General features: G+C 30.5%; 1 protein-coding gene across 2 annotated transcripts; it reads right to left on the bottom strand.

Moving 5' to 3' along the window:
• Positions 1–6499: 6499 nt before the first annotated feature.
• Positions 6500–11453, bottom strand: LOC109185091 (CSC1-like protein ERD4). 2 transcript variants are annotated; one of them, XM_019335081.1, is made up of 7 exons: positions 11164–11453; positions 10724–11122; positions 9542–9687; positions 9123–9398; positions 8186–9027; positions 7841–8096; positions 6500–7117 (listed from the first exon to the last, which is right to left on the bottom strand). In XM_019335081.1, the coding sequence occupies exons 2-7, from the start codon at positions 10992–10994 to the stop codon at positions 6734–6736; spliced, it is 2175 nt and encodes a 724-aa protein (XP_019190626.1). In that variant the 5' UTR covers positions 10995–11122; positions 11164–11453; the 3' UTR covers positions 6500–6733. The 2 variants fall into 2 exon arrangements, with proteins under 2 accessions (XP_019190626.1, XP_019190627.1); XM_019335082.1 differs by lacking the exon at positions 11164–11453 and having other exon boundaries at positions 10724–10995; positions 11068–11074.
• Positions 11454–12456: the final 1003 nt, after the last annotated feature.

The following is a 12456-nucleotide window of genomic DNA, read 5'->3' as shown; positions in this document are numbered from 1 at the left end:
GTAATGATCTGACCATTTTTTTTATATTTTAGTCAATTATGAATCTTTTCTTATTTTTAAACAATTGTTAATATTCATTTCCTTTTTCAATTAATCTAATGTTTGTTGTCAAGCACTTTGTGCTTAGATGGCATGTAGTGACCTCTCTTATGTGGGAAGTCATGAGATCAAGCCTTAGTAAGGTGTTGGTTGAGAAAATATGTTTGAACATATATTTATTTATTTACCAAATTTTCATTCCATTTTTAATTGATAATATAGAATATTATTGTGAAATATTTTTGTTCTTTTTTTTTCATCATTTTTTTAAATTTACCTTTACTATTTACTATTGTTTGGGCGATAAATCAAGTAAATAGAATTTTGTTTTTAATTATATTATAGATTTTTTTTCTTTTTCTATTGTTTGGGTGTGAAAGTAAGGAAGAAGGATTTTCTTTTTAATAATGGTATAGATTGAGAATCTTTTTATATTTACCTATTTAACTTATTATTATTAGTATTAAGCAGTGACTTTCGTTTCTTTTTCTATTTTTAGTGAATTAAGGATCCTTTTATATTTTTCTATTTTAATGTTAACTTTTAATTTTACTGATTATTATTAGTATTAATTATTCAGTGAATTTCATTTCATTTTCTATTTTTCGTAAATTATGAATCTTTTTTTTTCAATTTTTTTTGTAGGATTGTTTTTACTGTTATTTTTATTATGACCCCTTTTTTAAAAAACAATCTTTCATTTTCATTGAATTAAGAATCCTTTTTTATTTTCAATTTTACTGATTATTATTAGTATTAATCAGTAAATTTCGTTTATTTTTCCATTTTTAGTGAAGTAAGAATTTTTTTTTCTTCATATTTTACTGCTTATTTTCTGACTAATTATTATTACTATTAATTAATCAGTGAATTTCATTTCCTTTTCTATTTCTCGTGAATTAAGAAACTTTTTTATTATTCTAATTTTTGGTAGAATTTTCTTTTTTTACTGTTATCCTTATTATGACTTTTTTTTTTTTAACACCCTTACGTTTCTTTTTTCCATTTTCATTGAATTAAGACTCATTTTTTTTTACCAATTATTATTAGTCATAATCAGTAAATTCTGTTTATATTTTCATTTTTAGTGAATTAAGGATCTTTTTTTTTACTGATTATTGTTAGTTTTAATTAATTAGTGAATCCCGTTTCCTGTTCTATTTTTTGTGAATTAAGGATCTTTTTTTCTATTTTACTACTAACTTTTTTACTAATTATTATTAGTATCATTAATTGGTATTTTTTTTTTATTGTTTGGGCGGGTAAGTAAGAAATGGGGGTTTAGTTTTTAAGAATAATATAGAATTTTAGTTAGTTAAGGATCCTTTTTATAGAATTCTCTTTCAATATTTAAATACATTAGCATAGTAATTACACCAAAGAAGGAAAGAAAAATTATTAGAATAATAGTATTTTTCACCCGTTCGATGCACAGAATGGATTTGTTGTAATATATTAAGAATATTTGGATCAATATATAATTATTTAAATTAGAACATCAAATATTATATAGTGCAATTGAACATATGGTTTGGATTATCTATGTGTTTTGATGTTATCATTGCTTAAATTTGAGCAAATAATTGCTCAAATTAATAGCTAATGTGTAGATGTACGCATACGGTGCTGTAATTTTGGAGATTTTATTTATCATTGTTTAGTAATTTTTTTTTTTATAAATTAGTCAAATGTGCTCATTCTCAAGCAACTCAGTTATAGGAATGAATTACTATCTTAATTCATTTGTATGGAAGATATATATTTTTTTGTCTAGATATATAGCAAATTTGTCATTTAAAAAAATATCAACGATTGTATGTACACATTATTGAAACATCTTTCGACATTGGTAGTAGCAACACAATCTTGTCCATCATCGTCTATAGCTAACACCTTTAGTCCAACATGATGGGTGACTCGAGTGAAAATATATAATTGTAGAATATTAGTCAATTAGGGATTTTTTTTATATTTTAAGTAAGTTTGTAATATCATATTCATTTTCAGCCAATTATTCTTTTTTATTTTTAATCAATTAGTCAATTAGAATATCATATGCAATGATATTTTTACCTAATTTTTGTTCGAGTGTTAATTGATTATGTATAATATTATTATTGAAATATTTCCGTTGCATTTTTAATTTAACTTTATTATTGTTTAAAATATGTCTTTATTATCTATGATGTAGAATATTATTGTTGAAATATTTCCGTCAAATTTTAGTTTGCATCAATTTTTAATTAAAATGCAATGATCTAACCATTTATTTTTTTCATATTAGTTAATTATAGATCATTTTTTATTTGCAGTCAACTATTAATATTCATTTCATTTTATATTTTTAGTTAATTAGTAATATCATATTCATTTTCAGCCAATTATTCTTTTTTATTTTCAGTCAATTGGTCAATTAGAATATCAGATGTAGTGATATTTTACTCAATTTTCGTTCCATTTTTAATTGATGATGTAGAATATTATTATTAAAATATTTCTGTTTCATTTTTAATTTTCATTGCATTTTTAATTTAACTTTATTATTGATTAGAATATGGCTTTATTATTGATGATGTAGAATATTGTTATTTAAATATTTCCTTTTCATTTTTAATTTACGTTTACTTGATGATGTAAAATATTATTATTGAAATATTTCTGTTCCATTTTTAAAATTGTGAAAGATTTATGACATAATTATGGTTTGATGTACTATATTGTGTAATATTATTGTAAAAAATTAAAATGTAATAATTTGACCATTTCCCTTTTTCATTTTAGTCAATTATGGATCATTTTTTATTTTTAGTCAATTATAAATATTTATTTCCTTTTTTCAATTAACCTAATTTATGTTCCTTTTTCCATTTTTAATTTTCAGTCAATTATTAATATTCAGTTATTTTTTCAGTTTAACTAATTTCCATTCCATTTTTAACGGATGATGTAGAATATTATTGTGAAATATTTATGTTCTTTTTTTCCATTCTTTTTTTTTTTAAAATTTACCTTTACTATTTACTATTGTTTGGGTGAAAAATCAAGTAAATAGGATTTTGTTTTTAATTATAGTATAGATTGACTCATTTACGAATTGGTTCAATAAATCGTAAATATTACCAATTGTTTGGTCAAAAAATAAGCTTTATCTAATTATATATATATATATATATATATATATATATATATATATATATATATATATATATATATATATATATATATATATTATTTATTTAATAGATTAGAAATTATAAAAATAAAAAATGATTAAATTGTGTAAAGTATATCAGGGGATATTACGGATTATTTGCTTAGAGGAATTACTTACTGAAAAAAATGTAGTGAATTATTATATTAAAAGTAGCAAAAAATTGTGTATATAAATTAATAAATTAAAAATGAAAAAACAGGAAACACATACTTAAAATTAGATTTCTAACTTATTTAATTTTCAGAATTTCGGAATAAATTTGTAATTGTATATAGTAAGGTAAGAATAATTCTTATGCAATATACGATTTGACAACTCAATTAATATTAAGATTTCGTGCAATGAACATGTATATCATATTGTGTACTCATTTGAACGGTAATTTATTTTTATACAGTAATTATGCATAATAAATTAATATTATGCTAATTAATAACTAATAAAATTTATTATTAATTTGACCATTAAAATTAGTCTGGATGATAAAAAACATATATGAATTGGTTCAATAAATCATAAATATTACCAATTGTTTGGTTAGAAAATAATCATTATCAAATTAAAATTGATTAATTTGACAAATTATACTTAAGATAAATATTACAGATTATTTACTTATATAAAACTTTTATTGAATTATTATTTTATAAAAGGAGTGAAAAATTATATATATATATATATATATATATATATATATATATATATATATATATATATATATATATATATATACCATATTGGTTATTGGTTATATACCATATTATGGATTTACGTCCATATGAGAATATGAAAAGAATAAATGTACAACCTAATTAATACTACGTATTACATAATATCATACCTAATATTACTATATATAATACCATACGTAATTATTATTTTTAATACCATGCATACAATTACCATACATACTTGAATTGGTTATCAATATAGATTTCTTAAATTGGTTATAAATCATATTATAGTATTACGTCCATATGAAATAATATTAACATACATAAAATTACCATACATACTTGTTAATATTTAGATTTATTAAATTGGTTACAATTCATATTATGGTAAAATAATTCTTATGCAATATACTATTTGGAAACTCAATGAATATTAAGATTCCGTGCAATGAACATATATTCCATCATGTGTACTCATTTGACCAAAAATATGAAGGTTGGTTCAATAAATCGTAAATATTACTAATTGTTTGGTTAGAGAATAATCTTTATCAAAAAAAATTAAAATAATTAAATCTCTATCATATTCATATGCTGTTGCTTTAGGCTTTTGTCAAGGAGCACTACTCACGATCCTCAACACATTGCCATGGCTCCAAATCCTTGTGTTACTCCTATTGGTGCTGGAAGGACCGTCACATCAGGAAAAAAAATATTAATAGTCCAAACTCATTCAATGATGTCCCCTCTCATGCAAATGACCTGCAGATCTAGTTGCTCAGAGTCCACCAATAATCAGATGGTCAATTTTTTTTTCTATCACTATGAATAGTGCATTACTTAATCTTGCCCAGAGTCCAATAATAAACAACTTTTAATGGATTGAGATAAGGTATTAGAGAAATACCTTTTAATGGGTTGAGGAAACTCGTCCAGATTAATGATGAAGAAGATCAGATGATATATATGATCAATATAATCATAGTTTATATAATATATGTAGATAGATTTTAAATTTCACCAATGGTATATATGATTTTCTATTCTTTATTAAAAAAAAAAAAAAAAGAGTTGAAAAAGGATACAGAGATTTACCAAATGTGTAGGTGTAGTGCAACAGCTCTTCTGGATACGCAGAGAATATGGGTCTTGTTCCTCCTCTTCTTGAAGGTCCCTGTTCTCTACACCATTGCTATGAAGTTGCAGAGAATATTCTCTTAGGTTCTTCGTAACTTGGTACTGTTTGTATTGAAGAGAATGTGATGTATATATAGGTGTTTAGATATGATTAAGGGTAACATTTATGGTTTTTATTATATTACCAATTACCAATTACCAATTAAAATTAGAGTTACAATTTTACATTTGCTTACCAAAAAATTATATATATATACTTAATTTATATTTGAAGAATATATTTACCTAATTTACTTTATATACAGTAATAAGTATGTCTACACATAAATGAATAATATATAATATATAATTTCAATATTTTGATAATTAATTAAATTAGAAAATTAGGATATTATATAAATGCCGCTAAGTTTTGGGGGAAAATTTGTATGGTTTTTATATTATTATTATTATTTATTTTATTATGCTTACATTATTTCATAAGATTTTTATTATATTTGAACAATAATATTTTCAATTATATTATAGAATATAATACCATACATAATATTACCAATTATGTAATATAACAATTAATAGATTTATTTAATTTCCATTTGACATTTACTTACCAAATAAACTTTACTACAAAAGTTTTGGGGGGAAAATTTGTTTGGAAGATTTTACTTTTATATTATATAGATTTTGATTCAAGCTTCTTTCTTCCTTTAACCCAATAGATTTTCATTATTCTTCTTGGACAACACTTCACCTATAAAAATGGACCCCGCTTGAACGGTTGACCCAAGATTTTTTCAATAAAATGGACCCCCAAGATCCATGTCCCCCATCAGGTACAAAGTTGAATGCCTATTTAACCATTTTTCCTAATTTTAAATAAAATAATTTTTATTTAAAAAAAAAAACAAAAAACAAAAAAAAAAAAAACAAACAAACAAACAAACAAAAATCCGTCCTCAAAATCCCGCACCTCGTCTCAAACGAAGAAATTGTCTTCATCCCTCTTGGGATGGGTAGATTTGGGGTGCAGTGGATATTTTTTAAAATTTTATTAAAATATTTTTAATCTAATAACAACCACGTCAACAAATACCAAATAAACATATCATTTTAAAATTAAATTACATAATTTTGCATTGTTTAAACATGTCATTTAGGTTCAATCGCATAATTTTACAGTATCCAAAATTATTCTAAAGACCAAATAACAGTTCTTTTTAGTTTAATAGTCCAGTTACAGTTTAATTTATAATTTGCATAATTTATTTGACCCTTATTATATTCCTTTATAAAATTTTGTTTATCCACTTAACATTCCTATTGTTTTTGTCCTATTTCAATATTCACGTATCAAGTCAACAAGATCAGAGACCATTCATCTCAGCATAACCTTGAAAACAATGTAACACTAACCTTGAAAACAATGTAACACTAATAAAATAAAAGGTTATAATACATCAAATCGAATTATATTCTAACTAAACAAGAAGAAAATCCACACGTACAGAATATATTATATGCTGATCCACGATGATATATTGATATTGACAAACCCCCTGCACTATCAACTAATGTATTCACAAGAAACCATGAATAGACCAACCAACAGTTTTTGAGGAACATAATGTGAACACACACCATGGAAACATACAGAAACAAATTGATGTAATCAGACATTGGAAGCTGATCTCGAAACTTGGGACAAAGCATCTTCGAAGTGATCTTCGTCGGACTTCTCAGTACCAAAGCATGGGGGGATGAAGGACCTGAAGATGATATCCATGTTGGGAACTTCTTTTTTTTCTTTGCCTGCAGAAACTGCTTCCAGGGCTGTGCTTTGGAAGAATCGGTAGAATTTCTTACTGCACACAAAGGCGAAGAGGAAGGACAGTATTGGAAGCGGGATGACGAGTGGGGCATAGGGAAACTTCTTCACCCCAAAATAACCGATCATCGTCAGCTGATACAGAATCAAGGCAGCCACCACCCGAGTGTGCATATGCGGCCACATCTTCCCGTAGCTCTCGAACGATGGAACGTACACTTTCAGTGCCTGCCCACAACATTAAGATGGTTTCGTTTTTATCTCGTGTTTCAGTGTAAAAAATGGTTGGTTTCTATTTCTAGGTGATTGTTGTGCAGAGGCCGGTGAAAGGCTCCCCTCGAAAATGTGATAGCAGTCTATAAAAAATTAAAGTTAAGCCTTTGTTATTAGCTATATCTTTTGGGGTAGTGGTAAACGCTTAATTCTAACAAAAATGGTATCAAAGCCAATAACGGGAAGTCCAGCACCCGGCTTTCGAAAAGGTGATGAAGGCCTATAAAGAAATAAAGTTGCACCTTTAATTTGCTACTAGTTATAACTTTTGGTGTAGTGGTAAGCCCTTTATCCTAACAAAGTGGTGCCAGGGCCAGGTCACAGGGCCAAGTCCAACACCCTACCCTCTCGAAAATGTGATGGTCATCAATAAGGAAATAAAGTTGTATCTAGTACCTATAGCTTTTGACATAGTGGTAAGCGCTTGACCCTAGCAATTTATAAATTCCATGTGTAACAAGGCAGAGTAGGATGTGTTGGGCGGAGGCCTGTACAGGACCAAGTCCAATACCAGGTTGCTAGATTCATGGGCGAAGGCTTGAAGGTCCAAATCCAACACCCTATCTTTAAAAAATGTGATGGTATAAGGAAATAGAGTTGCATTGCCTTTTGCTACTTGCTATAGTTTTTTGCATAGTGATAAGTGTTTGATCCCTAACAGGATGATCAAAGAGTTACCTGATTGCGAAGAAGAAGCCATCCCAAGCCGAAGTAAACCGCCCCAAATGGAATAATGATTGGAGCAATGACTGAGTAACAAAGACAAATGATGAGAACCAGCATGTCACCAGGAAATCGAGTTGCATATCCTAGATCTCCAGGAGCCCAGGCTTCCTTTATCTCGGCATCAGTTTTGCACATGTACTTCTTCTTTAGATGGAAGATTATTAGAGGAACTATTCTCGACAGCTCGAGACCATAGCCAACAAAGAACCTGTAAGCCAAAAAGAGTATATATAAGAAATCAAAAACCACAGGAAACTGGCAAATATCAAAGGAAAGAAAGGAGTAGTTGAGTATTACTTTAGAGCCACAAAAGTCAGGAAGAAGGTTGCACTGCTGGGGAGACTTGTTGCCAGCAAAGAAATTATACTGTTGGGGTTATCCTCAATTGACTTCAATGTATCGAAAAGCGTGGAACCAATCGTGACGCCAATGAAAACATTCAGCACTGTAAAATAAAAATACTTCCCGGAAGCAGCCCTCACTGCGTGGCTTTCTGAAGGAATGCCCTCGGCCTTGGATAAGAACAGAAGAAACTTTGGCAGCAAAGCGAGGAATACAATGAGAGCGAGTTGAGGCAAGTATGCTTCAAGCACCGTCTTGATTACGGTTTGATCAACAATGACCTTCAAGAACGGGAGGTACTTCCTCAAATTCTCAAGGGTTGTTAGAGCCGAAATCAAGCCAATTGGGATCATGTAAAAGAATATTGTCAAGAAGACAATGAAGTAGATAACATATTGACGAACTATCCTCTGGTAAAACCCCTTAGCAAGGTTAGTCCAAATCAATTGGCGCGGTTCAGGAGCATCAGTGACCGTCCATCTGTCAACCATCGGGGAGTGTAAACTCTGCGACGCAGATGCTGCAGTCACCCTGCTGTTGAAAAAGACGATAGCACAACATTGCTGTTTCTCCTTAAGAGTCACCTTCTGTTCAGCTTCCAATTTCGAAGTCAAGTCATTAATTTTCTCGTTATAGAACTCTATCGAATCCACCTTTTCACCCACAATACCAAGGAAGCCGGTTTTATGTGTGGGTTTTGGTCCATCAGGTTTTGTTTCTTTCGACTTTGCATATATGGCTTCTGTTCGTTCAAGCTTCTTTTTGTACCCTACTAACTCTTCATAGATTTTATTAACCTGACAAAATAAAGAAAGGTAAAGGCTACAGAATCATTAAAACAATTCATAATGTTGCAGCCAGGTATTATTCTAGGAAACTTCAAAATACTAACCTTCTTATTGTCTGTCACCAGCATTGATCTGTAAAACGTCTCCGGGTAGATTTTACTAAAGTAGGAGTCGACCTGTTCCTTCCTAGATTGACCCTCGGGGACAGGAGGAATGTCTCTGACAAGAATCGCATATTGCTCAGCTCGGGCCTCGGAAGACATTAGAGCATCAACTCTCAAACCAGAAACCCGCTTGTATGCTTTCCAAAGAAAGAAGTACGTAACCACAGAAACCCAATATGTGGCAATAAGAAACGCCCATAATCGCGGACTATTGTTCTGTAAACATGAGAATCGAAAATTAGCAAATTCAAACATTTAATCAGTCACATTCAGGTTTAGCTTCAAATCCAGTAACATAGTGAGAAATGTAACTGAGAATAGAGATGCAAATATGCCAATAAAATGACTAAGAAACTTACTCCAATATGCCCCATAGAAAGCCTATCAAGTTCGTTGAAAGTCCCGTTGCTTGTGGTACTGTTTAACCTCACACTATGATCAGTTGCAGCAACTGGTAGAAGTGTTGGCAGCAGTATAAGGCCAGAAAAGACCAATATCCCCAAGGCTGCAATAATAACACAAGTTTTTAAAAAGCGCCACAGGAGAGATACTACATTCTTCCTAATGATCCCCAGAAATCTAAATTATCAATAAGTGGAAACGACATTGCTTCTATACTTCTGCTAAAAGGACCCTTGGTGAACATTTCAGGTGCAATGAGCTTTGCAGTGATGCAAATGTACTTCAAACGCAACTGACACTACAATGATAAAACCATCCATAGCACTAATAGCAGTTGCTATGAACATTCGTTTCAAGGCTCGCCATGCTTGGTGCACCCATCATTCACCCACAAGAGAAGGAGGCGAAGTCCATATTTTTCAATTAATATTTAGAGTCTGACAAAACCAATTAGTTCCTACTTCCTAGATGGATAGTAATGCAAAATGATACTCTTTCTGTTGAGTAGAGGCCGGTGAAAGGCTAAGTCTAGCAATTGGTGGCTAAGGGATTGTTGGACGGAGGCCAGTGAATGGTCAAGTCCAGCACCCGCCTCTTGAAAATGAGCTATAGCTTTTGGCGTAGTGATAAGTATTTGAGCCTACCAGTGGCATTCTAGCCGAGCCGAGCCAGGTCACGAGTTTGAGCCCCAGCCATTACAAGAATACCACAAAAGAAGGAAAAAGAGAATGCCCTTCTTGAAAGAGAATCATTTTAGAAAAAACTTTGCAACATCTTGAAGTTTCTTTAAAGAAAGGCTCTCAGCATTAATTTTGCAATTTCTCAAACAGAAAAATGGATCTAAGATTGAAGATCTAAATCACTCTTCAACCTCCATCAATTTGGTTTCACATACATAAATACCCATCTAAGACTCTCAAGGCTTTCCAATCTCTCAGCACAAAAATGGGAGAAAACTATCTAGATATTTAATATATTAACTGTAAAAATGAAATTAAAATAAAATAAAAAAAATTACTGCTAACAAAACTGTTTGCAAACAGAGGATTACACCTAACTTTCAACCAAGAACCACTCCAAAATATTATTTTTAAAATGAAAAATAAAAACAGCAAAAAGAGAATTATGAATATTGTTACCAGTGGAGAGGAAGACAAAGTAGACAGCCGTATCAACGCCAGACATAGTGATGATATCTGCTTCAGAGGAAGAGATTGCCTCCCGGATCCACGAAAACGGGTTCCGGGAAACGTACCCGTTTTCAACCGGATCCAACCCTTTAAGTATCCGGTTGGGGTAGTAAACGACGGCGTTCCCTGGCTTCCTCGACAGCCACACGAAAAGCATCATCAGCACCACGAATATCACGAACGACGTCCCTAACGACGTCAAGAAAGAACTGAAATCCATCCTAAAAACCTAACAAAATTCCTCTGCAAAATCAAAACTTTCTTAATTTCCGCGAGTTTCAGCTCTGCAAAACCTGGGTTTTAGCTTTTCTTGAAGCTTAGAACACTACGAGCAATAGGGGCAAGAAGGATTAGCTGTTCCTTGGGAGAAGAAGAAGAAGAAGGATTTGATTAGCAGTTGATGGGCATTGAAAGCTGAGGGGTTTTTAGTAGCCGTTGGAAGAAAAGGACAGGGACGGAAGAGGAAAGAAACGACGGTTGCGATTCGTCAGAGGCTGTAAACTGTGTTCGAATCTGATCTAACTTTGAATTTCGGATAAGCTGCGCTGTACAGTTGTGCATTAACGAATAAATATCTAACTCACTGCATGATTTTATTTATGATTTGATGGGAGTGGCTTGCACATACATACACGTATATATACTAGTTTGAAGCTTGCAGTTTGAAGGGGTTGTATGTATAGTTTGTAATTTTGTATGTGTGGGAAGTGCGTGTTTAAAGAGTGTGAGCTTGAGTAGGTGCATGTGTATCATCGCTTTCAATGCAAGAAAAGGATGAAGGAAACCAGATGGGTCTGACGTTGACAGTGAACCCTGTGGACTATTCTAGTTAAATTATGGAAATTACTATTTTTGATTAAAATTTGCAGCATTCATTGATATAAAATTTGAATAAGGGTCAAATAACACATCAACAATAATATAATTGAGTTAATATCCAAAATCGTCCTCGATTATAGTGATTTTTCTCAATTTCGTCCTAAACGATTTTGGTGACCTAATATCGTCCCAGACTTTTGTGTTTCGCTCAATTTAGTCCTCCATTTGTTATTTCGTCAAATTGGTGTTAAATAAAGAGACAATTCAGTAATGTCAATATTGATCTCTCTTTACTTTCAACTTGTGAAGTACGAAATTCCTCTTTCTTGTACGAATTACACCCAGAATTACTCCCGGACCTGCAAATTAAATTTTATATTCGCAGTTTTAGGAGTAATTCGTAAAAAAAAAAAGGATTTCGCAGTTCGCATGTCTATGAGTAAAGAGATGTCAATATTAAAATTACTGAATTGTCTATTTTTAACACCAAATGGACAGAATAACAAATGAGGGACTAAATTGAGCAAAAACACAAAAGTCTAGGACTAAATTGAGCGAAACACAAAAGTCTGGGACGATATTAGGTCACCAAAGTCGTTTAGAACGAAATTGAGAAAAATCACTATAGTTGAGGACGATTTTGGGTATTAACTCATAATATAATTAGATCACTGAACCTAAAAAATCTATAATTGAATTTCTAAACTAACAAATTTGATACAATTTCTCTTCCTCCAATTTGCAGGTTTCAAACATGTCCACCGTAATTAAATTATTTTTAAACAAAATTAAAAAATAATTATTAAATTATGGAAATTACTATTTTTTATTAAAATTTTCACATCCATCTAATATAAAATTAT

Source organism: Ipomoea nil, unplaced genomic scaffold (genome assembly GCF_001879475.1).
Source record: "Ipomoea nil cultivar Tokyo-kokei standard unplaced genomic scaffold, Asagao_1.1 scaffold1310, whole genome shotgun sequence".
NCBI lineage: Eukaryota > Viridiplantae > Streptophyta > Magnoliopsida > Solanales > Convolvulaceae > Ipomoea > Ipomoea nil.
The sequence above is the reverse complement of the archived record's forward strand: the minus strand, read 5'-3'. Positions and strand labels throughout refer to the sequence as shown.

What these genes read in the sequence shown, in the direction of transcription:
- LOC109185091 (XM_019335081.1), bottom strand. Translation starts at nt 10,994, where the DNA reads ATGGATTTCAGTTCTTTCTTGACGTCGTTAGGGACGTCGTTCGTGATA. An exon ending in CTTTGTCTTCCTCTCCACTG is followed by an intron (nt 9,688 to 10,723) that starts GTAACAATATTC and finishes TTATTATTGCAG; the next exon opens with CCTTGGGGATATTGGTCTTT. An exon ending in TGGTGACAGACAATAAGAAG is followed by an intron (nt 9,028 to 9,122) that starts GTTAGTATTTTG and finishes TTATTTTGTCAG; the next exon opens with GTTAATAAAATCTATGAAGA.